At 38.7% G+C, this 18,233-nt stretch overlaps 1 protein-coding gene across 2 annotated transcripts in view; it reads right to left on the bottom strand.

Annotated features, from left to right (window-relative positions):
- Nucleotides 1-12,803, bottom strand: part of STK31 (serine/threonine kinase 31) — a 61,552-nt gene extending 48,749 nt beyond the window's left edge. For both annotated transcript variants that reach the window (XM_059656160.1, XM_059656161.1), the window contains exons 1-6: nucleotides 12,764-12,803; nucleotides 12,623-12,675; nucleotides 9,860-9,958; nucleotides 4,767-4,841; nucleotides 3,072-3,230; nucleotides 971-1,329 (exon numbers count right to left, since the gene is read on the bottom strand). In XM_059656160.1, the coding sequence (XP_059512143.1) occupies nucleotides 971-1,329; nucleotides 3,072-3,230; nucleotides 4,767-4,841; nucleotides 9,860-9,958; nucleotides 12,623-12,675; nucleotides 12,764-12,791 (773 nt within the window). In that variant the 5' untranslated portion in view covers nucleotides 12,792-12,803. The remainder of the gene's footprint in view (nucleotides 1-970; nucleotides 1,330-3,071; nucleotides 3,231-4,766; nucleotides 4,842-9,859; nucleotides 9,959-12,622; nucleotides 12,676-12,763) is intronic.
- Nucleotides 12,804-18,233: the final 5,430 nt, after the last annotated feature.

The following is an 18,233-nucleotide window of genomic DNA, read 5'->3' as shown; positions in this document are numbered from 1 at the left end:
AATGCCGCGACCCTTTAAGAAAGTTCCTCATGTTGTGGTGACCCCCAACCATAAAATTATTTTCGTTGATAACTGTAATTTTGCTACTGTTATGAATCATAATGTAAATACTGATATGCAGGATGTATTTTCATTGTTACAAATTGAACATAATTAAAGCATAGTGATTAATCACAAAAACAATATGTAATTATATATGTGTTTTCTGATGGTCTTAGGTGACCCCTGTGAAAGGGTCATTCGACCCCCAGAGGGGTCGCGACCCACAGGTTGAGAACCGCTGACCTAGAGGATATTATGCTAAGTGAAAGAAGTCAGTCAGATTAAGAGAAACAATATATGAATTCACTTATATGTGGAATCTAAAGAATAAAATAAGTATCTAAACAAAGAAAACTAAAACAGGCTCATAGATACAGAGAACAGACTGTTGCCAAAAGGGAGGGGACTTAGGGGACTGGATAAACAAGGTGAAGGGATTAAGAAGTACAAACTGGTAGTTACAAAATAGTCATGGGGATGTGAAGTACAGCATAGGAAGTATACTCAATAATACTGTAATAACTCTGCATGGTACCAGTAGAAATATCAGGGGGAACACTTTTAAAGTGTATGATTGTCTAACCACTATGCTGTACACCTGAAACTAATGCAAAAATGATAAAGAATGTAAACTGTAATCGAAAAATATAAAACAAAAAATAAGAATTTTAAAAAAGGAGTTGGCATGAATAGTTGGTATATGAACTTTGAACAATTCAGTAATGATTTTCTTTCAAAATGGCTTTTAACAGAAGTATTCCTGCCAAAAAGAATAATACATGTTTGAGAAAAACAGAATTAGTATAATTCCTCAAAATCATTGACATAGCTGAGGACTCCAAAAACATAACCATTGACTTCTACTATGACAAGGGCTTCTACCATGAATTAAATATTAGATAAGACTAAAACCCCACCACAGTCTTACTTTGGAAATGGCACATGATTTCCTACATCACTTTCATCCTTCGAGTCAAGTGTCTGCCTCCCACTTAATCGCCCCTTTGGCCTGCTGAAGGTTGACTGGTTTGATCTATGCCCCCACAGAGGAATGGGGCCTTTGAGATTCCTGAGAGCAAGCTGACCAGGATCTGGTTTTTGTTCTTCACAGATGTTAGTGCTGGAAGTGAGTTTGCATTTTTCTGCAAATCCTTTCTTAGCCACCTCTTCCCCTATATCCACAGTGCCATACTCAGCCTGAGCAATAACTGTTCCATCTTGATAGGTTGCTTTAATTCTCATTTTTATTTCCTTTTCAAAAATCAAGCTCCCCAAAAAGGTTCTACCCTAAGAAAGACAGGGGGAAAAAAAGGCATAAACCAGCTACACCAACATGTTTTTCTTCACTTGTTTCCACCCGATTTTTCTAATGATCGTATTTTTCATTCTCAAATCTCCATAGAAGTGGTCTTACCTTGTTATTCAAATAGATTCCACATGTGCATGAATATATTCTATTTATACACTTGCTGAAGTAGAATACCTGAAGTATAGGCACCCATATTTATATATTTTTAATGTGCATCAATTAAATATCCTCAAATAATTTTTTTTAACCAATCAGATTGCTGACTATTTTTGCCCCAACTAAATATGGTGGTGCACCTCAGAAGCTACAGCACATAAAAATAGATTTTGATACCTAGAAAAGGTGCTAAAATCCAACAAAATGTTGAAAATATTTTAAAGGCAAAACCAGGTACTCTGGTTTTAAACACAAACAAGAAAAGGAGCAAAAAAAAGAACTAAGAGCACAAAATATCAACAATTTTCTTTAAATCAACAAATTGAAATTACAGAATATGAGATTTTAGAAATTCCTAAATTCAAAACCTTCTTAAACTGAATTTTGTTTAAGGGTATAACACTTGTACAACTAGTATATGAGAAGCCATATGAGTAATTATGTATTTTCTAACTTTTAATTATTAATTATCCATCCTGTGCACTAAGCACAAATATACCTAAAACATATTTTGGAATGGAGGATATTTTGAGATTTAATTTTAATAAGGACCTGCTTATAGCTCAAAACTATTAAAATTCTTAAAATTATTTTGATACACTCTAACCACCAAGACAGAACCCTGAACTTGGAATACAATTTAATTAAATTGTAAGACTACCCCTGAAATTACCAGATGTCTTCCAGAATTAGATTACTAACCCAAAATTTAATGGAAATGAATACAAACTAGAATCTAGATTAGCAGAACATCACTAGCAATTACCACATCAAACAGTATGAGCCTCTGCCAAAATGATAAAATTGGATTAATTTACAACTTCACTAATTTCAAATGCCTGATATTTATGACCAGGACTAGGTTAAAGTTCACTTTTACTTATATACTCTCTCAAAAGCCAAAGACAAAATCATTTTCTCCATCGTATATGAGACTCTCCTGTTAAGTTTTCATAACAGAAAAAACTATTCATATTTATTACATAAGTACTAGAGGTCCAGTGCACGCATTTGTGCACTGGTGGGGTCCCTCGGCCTGGCCTGCAGGGATTGAGACGAAATCAGCTCTCCGACATCCCCCAAGTGGTCCCAGATTGCGAGAGGGCGGTTCTCAGGTGACGCACCCCAGAATCGGGCTCCCTCCTCTCTGGTTCCAGGTGTGTCACCTGAGAACCACAGCTACCAAGTCACCGCAGCTTGGCAGCTCCTGCGTTGTGCATCTGCCCCCTCGTGGTCAGTGTGCATTATAGCTCTGGGTTGGAGCATCTGCCACCTGGTGGTCATTGCGCATCATAGCTACCAATTTGACAGTTGGACAGTCGTTTAGGCTTTTATACATATAGATATACACATATATACCACTTTTTTCAGAATACCAACAAATTCACCTAGCAAAAGATGAGCACAAACATGTCATTATGTAATTGCTCTTGAATCATTCTATAATTCATATTTTTTCATTATTTATACAAGTTTTTATATTAAAGAAAATTAGTGAAATTTAACTACAATTATATTTTGTTTTACTCCCATTAACAAAAAATATTTAAAATCTGTGACTTGCCTGATCAAACTGGTTAACTTCTTGGCCAGAAGGAATCTGTAGTCCCCAAAGTCTATACTTTTTGGCAACACTAGAAAATTGCAGATCCAAAGGAATCTCAACTATATCAGATCGATTTAGAATTTCAGTATTTCCATAGTCAATGTATCTCACCAGACACTGGGAGGAAAAAAATGAAAAAATGCTAATAAGGAACTAGATTAAATATCTCAAAGAAACCACCAAAATTTGCTTTCTATTAATTAGCTATAAATCAAGATAGTATTTTACCTCAAATTGGCAAACAAGAGCTCCAGCAATATCCTCAAAATAAGGAAAATCCATAGTCCAGTGAGAACCCAGTGATTTCTATATTTGGTATCAAACAATACTACTTCCAACAGTACCATTTCTCATTTTGGATTTTTTTTAAACAACTGGTATTAAGTAAATATAAATCTATGAAGCTTATGGCCCTATCCTACCTGGAAGGTTAAAATCAATCAACATTCTTAAATTCAAGCTAGAAAGACAGACAAAGTTATCAAACTTTCTGTAAAATTAAACCCACTCCAGCTATTAGACCTTGAAAATGAAGCAAATTCACCTTTACCTCCAGTTCTCTATCTGTTTAAAAAGAAAAATACATTATCATAAGGTCAAAGGCCATCTTGCTTCTTAATTTAAAAAGTTAAAGCCAGCCCTGACCGGTTTGGCTCAGTGGATAGAGCGTCGGCCTGTCGACAGAAGGGTCCCAGGTTGATTCCAGTCAAGGGCATGTACCTGGGTTGCGGGCACATCCCCAGTAGGGGGTGTGCAGGAGGCAGCTGATCGATGTTTCTAGCTCTCTATCCCTCTCCCTTCCTCTCTGTAAAAAAATCAATAAAATATATTTTTTTAAAAAGTTAAAGTCAAATCAAAAGCAAATGCAAAATATCAACTACAGTTGTCAAATTATGGAGAAAAGCTCTATTAGAAAGGTCTATTTCATAAGATAAATCATCATCTTTGACAGTAATAAAATGTGAGATTTTTAAAAATATATTTGAAACATTACTCAACTTGTTTCATCTTAGCATCTCCTTGTTACAACAAGAAAAATATTTATAAAATACACATATTATAAAATACTTTAAATCCAGGAAAACCACCATTGAAAAAAACAATAAAGGAAAGCCCACAGAGATGCATTTACACAGCTTGCAAAATGCACTTTATAAGTAAAATAAATAGCTAAACACAAAGAAAATTCATCACATTTAATAAAAACAGGAGAAAGCTTCAAGCCAATCTTCATTAACAATATGCACATGAACTAAGTTAAAAGATACACATAACTTCAGGACCAATAAAATGTTATTTTACTATTTAATCTTAATAGAATGAACTTTTCAAAGCTGCTCAGCAAAAAATCAAACATAATTATTAAGAACTGAGATACACAAAAAAAATCAAAAATTATTTAATCTATTCTTGGACAATCTGGACAACATAAATTCAGAGGAATAGTCCTGAATCTGACCTGGATTTTTTTTTAAGCAATTAATTTCTTTCATATTCACTAGGAAAAAAAATGCATGTTTTAATCAATTTATAAGCTCCCTGAACCAGATCTTATTACCACTATGAATAAGCAATGAGGGTTAAATAAGCATCAGATTTTAGAACCAGAATAAATATTCCTCAGGGAGGAAAAAAATGAACATTTATTCCTGCCTTTTCATCACTGATGAGTTTCAGTATTTTGCATCTGTACCAACATTTATCTTCAGAAAATAATCCACCATAAATCTACAAAGAGAAAAAGAAAGTACAATTATTTGGAATTTTAATTAATCAAAGCATGTTAAGTAGATTAAAATAGTGGTTACCACTTAACTACAGTCAATAAGTACTTTATTTATACCTTATTTTATTCTTACCACAACCTGAACAGGCAGGAACTATGTTTCACCATTATACAGCTAAAGTCATAAGCGAGTTACCAGCAGAACCAGGATTCAAACTTAAGATATCTGACTACAGAGTCCATTATGCTATTCCGCCTTTCAAAAAAAAAGGGGGGTGGGATTGGGGAGAAAAGGAAAGATAAAAAACAGACAACTGAAAAAGGCGGCACAGATTAGTGTTTTCATATTCTTTGGAGATAAATGCACCATGTTCACTGCAGCATTATTTACAAGAGCCAATAAATGGAAACAACCTAAGTATCCACTGATATATGAACAGATAAGGAAGATATGGTGTATATATATATACACACACACACACACACACACACACACACACAATGGAATATTACTAAACCATAAAAAATGAAATCTTGCTATTTGCCAACAACATGGAGGAACTTAGAGGGTATTATGCCAAATGAAATAAGTCAGACAGCCTGGCCACTATGGCTCAGTGGTTGAGCACTGACCCATGAACCAGGAAGTCACAGTTTGATTCCCAGTCAGGGCACATGCCCAGATTGTAGGCTCAATCTCCACTAAGGGGCGTACAGGAGGCAGCCAATCGATGATTCTCATTGTTGATATTTTTCCGTTTCCCTCTCTCTAAAACCAATAAAAAACATATTTAACAAAGAAACAAAATGTCAGACAGAGAAAGACAAATAAATACCTATAATTTCGCTTATATGTGAAATCTAAAAATCCAAACAAACCAACCAGGAACAGACTCATAGATACAGAGAACAAACTGATAGTTGCAGGGGTCAGGGAATGGGCAAAAAGGATGAAGGGAACTAAGAGGTACAAACTTCCAGTTATAAAATAAATCATGGGGATGTAATGTACAGCATAGGAAATATAGTCAATAATATCATAACTTTATACAGTGACAGATGGTTACTAGACTTAATAGTGATCACTTCATAAGTAATATAAATGTTAAATGTCTATGTTGTACATCTGAAAATAATATTGATCGTATGTCAACTATACTTTAGTAAAAAACAAACCACAAGCATCAAACACTTGAAATTATGCTGTTTTAATATATGAAGACATAACTGACACAACCATTGCCCTTTAAACATAAATATTCCAAGCACATGCCACTTATGTCTAATTTTTAATTACGGTGGGATCCATATGTCATACCAGCCAAGAATGGTTTTTATACTTTTTATTTTGTATATACTAGAGGCCCAGTGCATGGATTCGTGCACCGGTGGGGTTCCTCGGCCTGGCCTGCACCCTTTCACAATCCAGGACACCTCCGGGGATGTTGGATAGCCGGTTTCGGTCCAATCCAGACAGGAGGGAGCCCGATCCCCGCAGGCCTGATCCAGACAGGAGGGAGCCCGATCCCCACAGGCCTGATCCAGACAGGAGGGAGCCCGATCCTGTGCATCAGTTGTTCAATCACTTAGGCTTTTATATACATAGACTAGAGGCCCGATGCACGAAAATTGGTACAAAAGTAGGCCTTCCTTCCCCCAGCTTCCAGCACTGGCCTCCCTCCAGCACCGGGGCTTCCCTCTGGCTGCCAGCAGGCACCCAGGACCCAGGCTTCACTCTGGCCCCGGCTTCATCCGGAAGGACATCCGGAATGATGTCCGGTCTAATTAGCATATTACCCTTTTATTATTATAGATAAGAAGTTTAGAGCTATTGAGTAGATAAAATTAAATCAAATAATATCCTTAACACCAAACTTTCATTTATTTTAAATTTGTGTTTTAATTATCCTCCTATAACATAAAAGGGTAATATGCAAATCAACCAAATGGCGGAATAAACCGGTCGCTATGACAAGCACTGATCACCAGGGGCAGATGCTCAATCAGGAGCTGCCCCCTGATCAGTGCACTCCCACAGGTGGAGCACCACTCAGCCACAAGCTGGACTGAGAGCTGGTGAGCACAGCAGCTGGCCTCCGTAGCAGCACTAAGGATTTCTTAGGCCCACAGTGGGCCTAAGCCATCAGTCGAACATCCACGGGCTCCTGGACTGCAAAAGGGCACAGGCCAGGCTGAGGAACCACGCCCCCCTCAACCCAGTGCACAAATGTCGTGCACTAGGCCTCTAGTATTTAATAAAAGAACAAAGAGAAAAATTTACATGTTTTAAGTCAACTTCTCAACTCAGCACCACTGACATTTGAGACAGGATAATTCTTTGCAGGGTTAGAGCAGGGGAGTGTTGGCTGTCCTGTCCATTGCAGGATGTTTAACAACATCCCCCTGGCCTCTACCTATAAGATACTAGTAACACCCCCTCAGTTGTGACAACCTAAAAGGTCTCCAGATACTGCCCAATGTCTCCTGGAAATGAAGAATACAAAATCACTCCAGGTTGAAAACCACTTCAAATCATTCATTCTCAATGGGGAAATTATCTCCAAGGAAGTTAAAACTGGTTCTTGGGGTATGGGGAGGCACCATAGATATTACAATGGTTTGTAGCCCTCCAAAGTTCAACCCTACCTGACAGCATAAATAGCTATACATCATATCTGTGATGTTCAAATGTCTTAGAGGAAAGAGAACCATTAGGAGTAAAAAATGCTTTAAAAGGGCATAATGAAAAAAAGGTTGAGTGACAGAGTAATATTAATTTTAAGCGTATCACTCTGAACTAGGACAAATTCACAGATTTTAAAGCAAAAGGAATCCATCATGTGAAACTTAAAATTCTTAATTCCACAAGGCAACAAAGTATAAGTCAATTCAAACACATGACTATCTACCAAAGCAAAAACTACAAAAAATAGGTGTGTTCAATTAGCACTTGACTGTGGTTCCCTCAACTAACGTTCAACTAGAGGGCAAGAGAGGGCACGCATGGCATGGTACCCTCTCCCAACCACTTCACTTCATTTTCCAACAAGCAAACAGGCTTAGTAGCAAAAATAGTTGATAATCTACAGTCCTATTCAATTTCAAACTCTACAAAAGGTCACATTATCTTTAGTTAAGACTTTATAATCTATATATATAAAACCCTAATATGCAAATAGACCAAATGGTGGAACAACCGAACAACCAATCGCTATGACGTGCGCTGACCACCAGAAGGCGTACGCGAAACATGGCGGGTGTCGACCACGGCAGGATGGTGGAGCAGGTGAGCAGGGGCGCTAGACCGAAGTAGAGTGCTGGTTGCTGTCACTGGGGCGAGCCTCTGGTGGTTACTGAATATTCTTTGCTCCCTCATGCCACAATCCTACCTGGCACTCGCACCTGCTGCCAGCACTGGCCCCACTCACACCCGCTGCCAACGCTGGAGCTGCTGCTCACACCTGCTGCTGGCGCTCAGCACCAGCCCCAATTGCTTAGCACCATCAGTGGGTACGAGCAGCAGATGCCAGCCCTGATCACCCTTGAGGGCTTCTCCACCTCCCCCTGCTCCTGAGAGGCAATCGGGGCAGCAGCTGCTGGTTGCATCCGCTGCTGGCGCCAGCTCCAATTGCAGTCAGCAGGTGAGAATGGGACCAGTGCCCTCAGCACATGGGAGCAATGGCGAAGGGAGCTGGGCTGCTGACAGACAAGGGACTGCGGGCTGTGGCAGGAGGGGCCGGTGGAGGCACGGAGGATGGGCGAGACCCACCCTGTGCCCACTGCAGCCTCGTGGCCCACAGTTCCTTTCAAGGTGCACAAATTCGTCCACTGGACCCCTAGTTATACTAATAAAATAAACAATTGGATATAAGGCAGGTGACAGAAATGGTATGTCACTGCAACCCAGTCTAGGTAAAGGTGGGAACACTTTGTATCCAGGAATAGAGCTGGGACCCAACCAAATTTAGGAACCTGAAGTTATCATCATAAATACAAGTCTATCCCAAACAGATTTATTTGTCTTTAAACATAGTCCCACTGTGCCCGGTTCCAAGCTTCTCTCCAACTCAACTATTCATAGTTCATGACCTGCTTACATAGTGAGAAAGAGCGAGCCACTCAATCATTATAAAAAATTTACAAAGTATAATCCATTTATGGATAATCAGGGATGACTGAGTAATCATTTATAAGTCTATTATTGAAGTCTGTTTAAATTTTTTGTTAAGTAGTTGATTTTGCATTCAACAGAAAAGCAGGTATGTCTTAATTTTTAACACTATCAAACATAGTCAGACTATAAGGATGCTTAAAAAAAAACTAAAACTTTACAAATTGCATTTCCTTCTCCATTCTAATGCTCAACTCCAAGCTACATTGTTTCCTTCCTTCTAAATTTCCTCTTTTCACACGTTTTTATATATGCCATTGGGGTTTAATAATTTTAAAATAAAACTATAGAGGCACATTATTAGAAGAAAATCAAAGTATATTGAAAAGGGTAAAGAATAAGACTTCCTTCCCAACACTCTTCAACATGAGCCTCTTGAAAGTAATTTTACTTTTACACTAATGCTCCATATACACTAGGATATACATTTATACATTTTTTTACACAAATGGGCTAATTTTACATACGCTATTTTGCATTTAATTCCATATTAAAATACAGACATCTACCTCTCACTTAACTAAGCAAGGCACCGAGCACACAAAATTTAAAGAGGCACTCACTCTGAGGTACCATCTCTGTACTTGCATAAGTGCCTCCTTAAATTTCACACAAGGACTCTATTTTGTTCACCAATGTATACCCAATGCTTAACGCAGTGCCTGGCACATAGCAGATAGTCCATAAGTATTTTGAAAGAAAAAACTTACTATGACTACAGTTTATACATATTCTAAAATTTTGCCTCTTCCTTTCAAATATATCAAAATTTTCAAAAACTATAAAATTTAAGATATAGGAAAGATTAACATGACAGCTGGAGTAATTATATCCAAAAATATGATTCACCTTCTTTAGATCAAGATTCCCAAAAACTGAATTGGCATGAGGACAAACTTCAGACAGTGAGCAACCAATCTTCATAATATCCTCATTTCTACTGATACTCTAGAAGAATAGACATAGTACGATTCAGTAAAATATTATTTGATAGTGTTATCCAATTAAGGGTTCTACTAAGCATAATACTTAAAAGATTTTGGAACACTGGAAATTAAATCAAATTCTTATGTCAGTATTTTTTCATTATTCAAATGAGTTCTTTATAAAAAATGGGACTAGGCTATAGAAAATGTTTACTTCCCAATGAGTTCAAATTACTTGGAATTCAAACCAAGATACCAAATATTATTAATATGAAGAGGTAACTTTAAACAATTGTCTCTGGATTTTACTTTAAATCAAACTTTAATTGCTCAAGGTGGATAGCATATTTTGGTCTAATGACTTCAGTCTTCTCACATATTTATTGTGTAAAGGAAACATGCAAATATAATTTCAAAATGTATACATTCCCCTGTACACAAATACTGTAATCTAGTTAGTAAATTCATTTCTTACAGAGTCTTGGGAGAACAGTTTGAAACTAGGTATATACTAGGATTGAACAAATAAGTAAATATATTGTAAATAATGAGAGCAGGAAGAAATTACAAATAAAGAAGGCTAAATAAACCTACAGCACTAGACTAGAACTGGAAGGTATCAGAATGAAGTCATATACATGTTATTTATGCATGTGTGCATATATGATAGACACACACAGAGATAGAGAGAAATATAAATGTGTATATGAGTAAGTGGGTTCTTATACATATAATTACTAGAGGCCCAATGCACGAAAATTCATGCAAGAGTAGGCCGTCCTTCCCCCAGCTGCCAGCACCAGCTTCCCTCTGGCACCCAGGATCCAGGCTGGCTTCCCTCGGGCCGCCTGCAGGCACCAGGGACCCGGGCTGGCTTCCCTCCGCCCTGGCTTTGTCAGGAAAGACATCCAGAATGACACCTGGAAAACGTCTAGTCTAATTAGCATATTGCCCTTTTATTATTATAGATAACTTTTCTAGCTCTGTCTGCTGAGAGAGCCTAGAAGCAATGACACTCCAGTAGCAATAAGGACATTTTGATTTCTAAACACCATTCTCCAATAAAAGGAACCAGTGTTCCTTGGAGAGAGGTTGATTCCAGGGCTGGAAATAAAAGATGATCCTGTAATATCTGGTGGGGCCAGAAAGTAAAGAAATGCTTAAAAAAAATGGGTATATATTTAAAGGATGCAAAAGCCAATGAATGTGAAAAATCTCCTAATGGCTGAAGCTGCAACAAATTCAATTATAAAATAAATATAGTATTGGATTATATTCCATGGACTATATAAATAACCACTGTCCATATTAATATAAATCATCAAATAAATGGAGAACTGACAACTCTTCCTTACAGAATTCCAAATAATAAATGTAGGAGGAATGAGGGAAAATCATCATTTGGTAAGCACCATACTAATAAATAATAAAATTTGTGGGTGCAACATTGAAGTGAAACAAGATTAGTCTCAATGTAGCTCCCTCTAAAACATTCATTAACTGCAAAAGGAAAAATAGTAACTTTACAGTGAAAAAACTTAGCAGTTACAACCATAACCAAATGGATCGTGGTGACTATCATCAATAATGAGATATATCAACATCATGAATTCCCAATATGATGCACTGAACAGGACACAACTTCACTTCTACAATATTACTACCAATTTAAGAGAAGCCATGTGTCTGCTGAATTTTAAATTATTCATATTGTTCATATATTTCTATTGGCTAGCACTGGTTTAGAAAATCTTACTTAGACTAATAAATGTTGTTCCTATATAGTGAGCTTAAACATAATTTATCATTCAACCAGAGACACTGTTGAGAATGACACAGATGCTATTAATACAAAGGGCATAGAACCGGAACATGTGGACACTTAAGAAAATGCAGAGACAAATCTACCACAAGTTTTCTATGAATAGCACCCTTCTCCAATATGTTTTCTATACAGACTTAAGAACTCTGGGTTAATCAGATTCTTCTATAACTTTTCTATTTCCCACATTACCAATTCACTCCTCTCACACAAGAAAGGACTTCTCGTGCTATAGGAAGTACAGATAAATGTCGTTCCCTTCATGTGTAGTTCACAAAATGAAAAGTGAGTACTTATGTTCATTAGAGGAACTCACCATCTTAAATTCAGGAACACGTGCACTTTGGTGCCTGGCTTTTTATTTAAACCTGAATAAATGTATCTGACTTGAAGCCTTACTAGTACTTCATTACTGCTTCCAATTTTTCAATGAGAAAGATATTGTAACTCAAATTCAAAATTAAGACATTAGAAAAAAATGACAGATTATCTTTCAAGAAACAATCTTATAAAATATCGCTAGATGGAGCTGTAACTTCACAAATAAAAATTCCTCCGCATCTCCAGTAACTTATGCAGCCTATATCACTGGTGTTAAATTCAATGTAATTCTGAACCATGATTACACTCATTTGCTTATACTTAGTATGTTATGAACATTCAACTCAGAACTCAGGTATTAAGCTCCAGCTGTAGCCATTTGTCTTCTAATAATGCCTTGTGTTAAATGATTGTCAATAAAAATTAGAAACTGAGAATGACTATGACATATATATTGGGGGATTCTTATTTTTGTTTTTGTTGGGGAGGACCTGTGTTAGTGGAGGAAGGATGGGAAAGAAAATCAACCAGGCTGCTATTTACCTGGGCCCAAAATGTTACTGCATCTTCCACATGACTTCCAACCACATCTTCAACTAAAACCAAATCACAATGCGAAGAAAATTAGAAATTAATCAAGATCATCTAACTTTTACATCCAAAAATAATTTTTAGTGTCAGTACCTTTATTGTAATGTGTATCTTCATCCATCTGGACAATTCCTGAAAAACTAAAACAATGCAATATCTTGAATTAGGTTCTATGAATCTGACCATTAGCAGTGGGGAAAAAAAGACTAATCCTAATGTTCAAATTCCGACAAATGTTTTGCACTAAATAAAGTTATCAAAATTCAACTCTATATTTAAAAAACCTCAAAAATATCTGTTCAGTAATTATTTGTTTTTAGTATAGTGTATTTTCCAATTATACCATATACAAACGCCATCTTTGAAATTCTCTCTTTTGCCAAACTTTTACAAATTTACACCAAAGTGGACAATTCGTGCACATTGTGACCAGTTACATAAATCAATACTTCATAGCATTGTGCATATTATTTTAAAACTAATTGATGTCCTCCCAAAACAAGAGCAGGCCTTCTGTAATTTAAACAAGAAGAAACACTACAAATATATAGAGAACAAATGCCTCAGAATGGTAATCAATTTTATTTAAAAGGTACAGTGGCTTCTGCTTTTGAAGATGCCTTGCAATTAGAGACTTGCAAAAAGAATCAAATTTTACCCATTACTTCAAAAGCAATTTTCATGCCGAAACTGGTTTGGCTCAGTGGATAGAGCATCGGCCTGCGGACTGAAGGGTCCCAGGTTCTATTCCGGTCAAGGGCATGTACCTGGGTTGCGGGCACATCCCCAGTAGGAGATGTGCTGGAGGCAGCTGATCGATGATTCTCTCTCATAGATGTTTCTGACTCTCTATCTCTCTCCCTTCCTCTCTGTAAAAAATCAATAAAATATATTTAAAAAAAAAATTTTTCAGCCCTGGCCAGGTGGCTCAATTCATTGAAGCATCGGCTTGTACACCAAAAGGTTGAGGGTTCGGTCCCTGGTCAGGGCGCTTACAGGAGGCAACCCACCCATGTTTCTCTCCTCTCTCCTCTCTTCCCCACACCCCCTTACTCCCTCTCTAAAATCAATAAAGACATCCTTGGGGGAGGATTAAAATAATAATAATTTTTATTATATAACAAACTTTTCCAACTGCAAAATATTTCAAAATATTCTACTACTTTATAATTTTACCCTTAATACACTAGGATATTGCACTTTGCATGCGTAAATGTTAGTCCTTTAAAGAAAACTGAAAACATGTATTTAAGACACTTTAAAGGTATCTAAGAACATCACTATGCCAAAGTTTAAAATGTTCTCTGAACGAGAAAGAGATATAAGTTAACTCTGTCTGGGGGGAGAGGGGGAGGGGGAAAGGTAAAAAAAAATTTTTTATTCTCCTAATTTTTGTTACGGCTTTAAAAACTTTTTTTTCGCATACAATAAGCAGCATTAAAAACATTTTCAAAACAAGGATCCTTCCTCTAATATTGGTCAACAGGTAATTTTTTAATTGAGCAAAAATATCAAACCAAGCTGGAGTCATTTTAAGGACACCGGTGACTTCAATTTAGTAAAAATTAAAATGTTGGCTTTGGAAATCCCACCAGACAGCTAAGAATCATTTCAAATCGCATTATTGGGGGGGGGGGGGGGGGGCAGGGGGCTATTTAAAACGACTTTTCTGTAAACCTGGGTTACCAAACTGGCACTCCCAGATTGCCAGTTCAGGGGATGACTGGAGTGAGTCCAGGTGGCTCCTCGAAGGCTATTTCGAGAGATTTTCAAGTTTAAATGGCACAAAAGAGAAAATTCCACCGTCTTCACCGAGAACCCTCGGCCAGAGGTATTTGCAAGCAGGTTTCGCGTCTGGGCCGGGGCCTGGGGGCAGCACCCTCCAAAGCAGGCCGGCGGCCCGAGGGCGAGGGCGAGGGAGGCCAGGAGATGGGCCTCGCCCTCTCGGAGGCCTAACCTGCACCTGGGGGCCGCAATGAGGTCCTGGAAGCGACCCCCGGCGCACCTACCCCCAGGACGACTACTGACCTCACACTTTCCGCCGCACAATCCCTAGGAGCGTGTTCCCAGCCCCACATGCTGGGCCCGCAGCCCTCTCCCGCCACCACGGCTCACCGTCCGCCTGCCCCGTGGCGCACGCGCAGACCTACCGCGCGAGCCTCGGCCGCTGGGGCTCCAAGTGGCGCCTGCGCACACCGCCCTGCGCCATCCCGCTCCCGCTGCTCTCACGCTCACGTGCTCACGTGGCCGCTGAGGCCTGGGCATGCAGGGCACGCTGGGCGGGGCTCCGCACGCACGCACGTGGGAAGCGCTGCGCCGGAAGTGGGGGGGGGGGCGGTGCCTCACACCTGCGGGTAAAGGCAGGTTCCTTTCTCCAGGCGTCGAAGACTGTCAAGTAGTGGCGTGAATTTTGTGCTCTTTCCTAGTTTGTTAGCGCCGATTCCAGTTTTAAAACAGCGAAATTAGAAAAATGCCAACATTCGTTTTACAAGAGGGAAAGGGAAAAAAAATGGCCTTGGTGCGTGAAAATGTTTTCAGATTCGTAGCTTCACAAGCATTTCTCGGCCCAGCCTCTTTCTCTCTTGTGTTGCGGCTTTTTTCCACCGCTTCAAGCGGTGGGGGTGCGGGGGCGGAAGGGAAGGGAGGTAATTAATACAGAGTTTAGGTGTCTGGTTATGTACACATAATACAGTTTGTGGCAAACCTTGCACAACAGTTAAAATTATCTCCATTAATTTAATTCCTTGATTGAGGTATAATTAGCAATAAGCTGCAGGTATTGAAAATGCACAATTTGATTAAACCTAATGTGTATACACTCAGTGGTTCTCAACCTTCCTAATGCCGCAACCCTTCAATACAGTTCCTCGTGTTGTGGTGACCTCCCAACCATAAAATTATTTTCGTTGCTACTTCATAACTGTAATGTTGCTACTGTTATGAATCGTAATGTAAATATCTGATATGCAGGATGTATTTTCAGGGGGCGAGACCCACATCATCCCCATAACCAAGATGATTATCATTTCATTTACCCCAAAATGTTTCCTCTCCTATTTGGCTCTCCTATCTACACCAAGCGGCAGACATGAGTTTACATCTTCTACAATTCTATATTCATGAAATCATACAGTACGTACGTTTTCTCTGGTTTCTTTCATTCAGCATAATTTTCTTGAGAGTCATCTATTTTGTCATCTGTATGAGTAGTTTGTTTCTACTCATTGCTAAGTACTATTCCATTGAATGATTATAATACAATTTATCTACTTTTGAGACATTTGGATTGTTTCTAGTTTGGGATTGTTTCAAATAAAGTTGCTATGGACGATCAGGTGCAAATATTTGTATGGGCAAATGTTTCCATTTCTGTTGGGTTGATAAATAGGAGAAAAGTCAGGTCGTATAGTTGAGTGTGTTTAACTTCTTAGGAAACTGCTAGGCTGTTTTACAAAGTAGTTTTACTATTTTATATCCCCACCAACAGTGTTCAAGAGTTGTAGTTGCTCTATACCTCACTATTTTTTATGACCAGTAGTTTTAAGTTTAGACATTTTATGTATAGTGGTATCTTTTTGTGCTTTTAATTGAATTTTTCTATTGACTAAAAATATTGAGTATCTTTTATTTTCTATCTATATAGCTTCTTAGGTAAAGTGTTCAAATTTTTTCCTATTTTTTGTTTGTTTGTTTGTTTTCTTGTTGAGTTTTGCAGTTCTTTATATACTGTGGATACAACTTTCAGATTTGCAAAGATTTTCTCCCAGTTTGTGACTTTTCATTCTCTAAAAGAGGGTATTTCAAAGAGCCTTTGATGAAGTACAATTGATCATTTTTGTCTTTTATGGATCATGCTTTTGTCTTATGTCTAAGAAGACTCTGGCTAACCCAGAATACAAAAGGTTTCTCCTATATTTTCTAGAAGTTTTACATGTTTAGGTTTTACATTTAGACTTAAAATCTTTTTTGACTTGACTTTTATGTAAGATGCAAAGCATTATTTCTTTACATATGAATATCCATGTCATTCTCTCCAAGAAAGCCTTATATTCCACCCCTTGATCCAACACCCTCGAGATCTACCCCTAGACATATTTCCTGCCAATACATTTTAACCAGGATCTGCAATTCATTCACATTGTAACCTATCCTATAGCAGGCGTGGGGAACCTTTTTTTTCTGCCAATTGCCATTTGGATATTTATCACATCATTTGTGGGCCATACAAAATTATCACCTTAAAAAGTAGCCTGCTACATTTGGTCAAACATTTAATTAACTCACCCCTGCCTTGGCACAGCCAGACCAAATGATTTCTCGGGTCTCATACAGCCTGGGAGCTGGACATTCCCTCCCTGTCCTATAGGAAGGACTGAATTTCCCCACCTAGGGTATGCTGAGACCTGATCCTAGTTATCAGTGTGAACTCAATGAGAGGTGGCAGGGGTGGCTATGGAGGAAGACAAGTGTCACCTTACAATGCAAGTGCCTTAAAGTCTTTGCAGGCTCTCCAGGCAAGCACAGGCTGCTCTCCTCTAGCAAAAGAGGAGAAGCTGCTTCTGCCAATTCAAAAGTTCAAGAAAACCCAAGGGTTCAAGATCAGGCTCACCAACACCAATGTCCCCATCCCGTGATTCCGGGTGGCAGTCTTATCCTGGCAGCATGCGGCCTTGGCTGGAGGGATGACTGAGGCTGAGCATCGTTTCCTTCGCAGCCTTGGCACTTTACTACTAACTGTGGGCCAGTTGTCAGTGCAGATCGTCTGCACCTGCAGGAGATGAGACAGACTTTCCGTAAAGCAGTGGTTCTCAACCTTGGCGGCACATTAGAATCACCTGGGAATCTTTTTAAAATCCTGATTTCTGGGCCTCATCCTCCAGAAATTCTGTTTCTTTGTTACTAATGTTGTGGCCCCACCCCATAACAAAGAAACAGAATTTCTGGAGGATGAGGCCCAGAAATCAGGATTTTAAAAAGATTCCCAGGTGATTCTAATGTGCCGCCAAGGTTGAGAACCACTGCCGTAAAGGGTGCCACTGAGGCACTCTGGCATTGACAGCAGGCCTTGAGGTAAGCGGCCAAAATGAACCTATGTCATTTTCCTTGTTCAGGGTTTCTAAAGCAGTCAGCTCACAAACATCTCCATCTTTATAATGTCCACCAGTCCTATTCCACTGTAATGCCACAGCTACTGTATAGCCTAACATGTTGCCTTCCACCTGCACTTCACCCAAATCCACTATGGTAACTGTGACGCTTCGTGCCAGGCATTATCAGTGTCCCACTTACCGACACCTGTGGGGTCTTTATTGTCACCTGTCCAGTGGAGGATCCGGTCACAGAACCCCTTAAGTTTTGTTAAGTGTGTTCCTGGTACCCCTCTTAGCCTGGTTTAACCCCACCGCCCCAACCAAATGCAAAGCCTAAGACAAATGTTAATACATACAGATAATTTATTTGGAAAGTGATCTTAGAGAACCTGTTTGTACACATATTCCCAAGAAAAAGCCCCAAGTCTGAAAGGAGGGCAGCGAAAGACCAAAGAAAGAGGCAGGCAACTGGA

The sequence above is a fragment of the Myotis daubentonii genome, chromosome 10 (genome assembly GCF_963259705.1).
Source record: "Myotis daubentonii chromosome 10, mMyoDau2.1, whole genome shotgun sequence".
Classification (NCBI taxonomy): domain Eukaryota; kingdom Metazoa; phylum Chordata; class Mammalia; order Chiroptera; family Vespertilionidae; genus Myotis; species Myotis daubentonii.
Note: the sequence above shows the minus strand (reverse complement) of the source record. Positions and strands in the feature narration are given on the sequence as shown.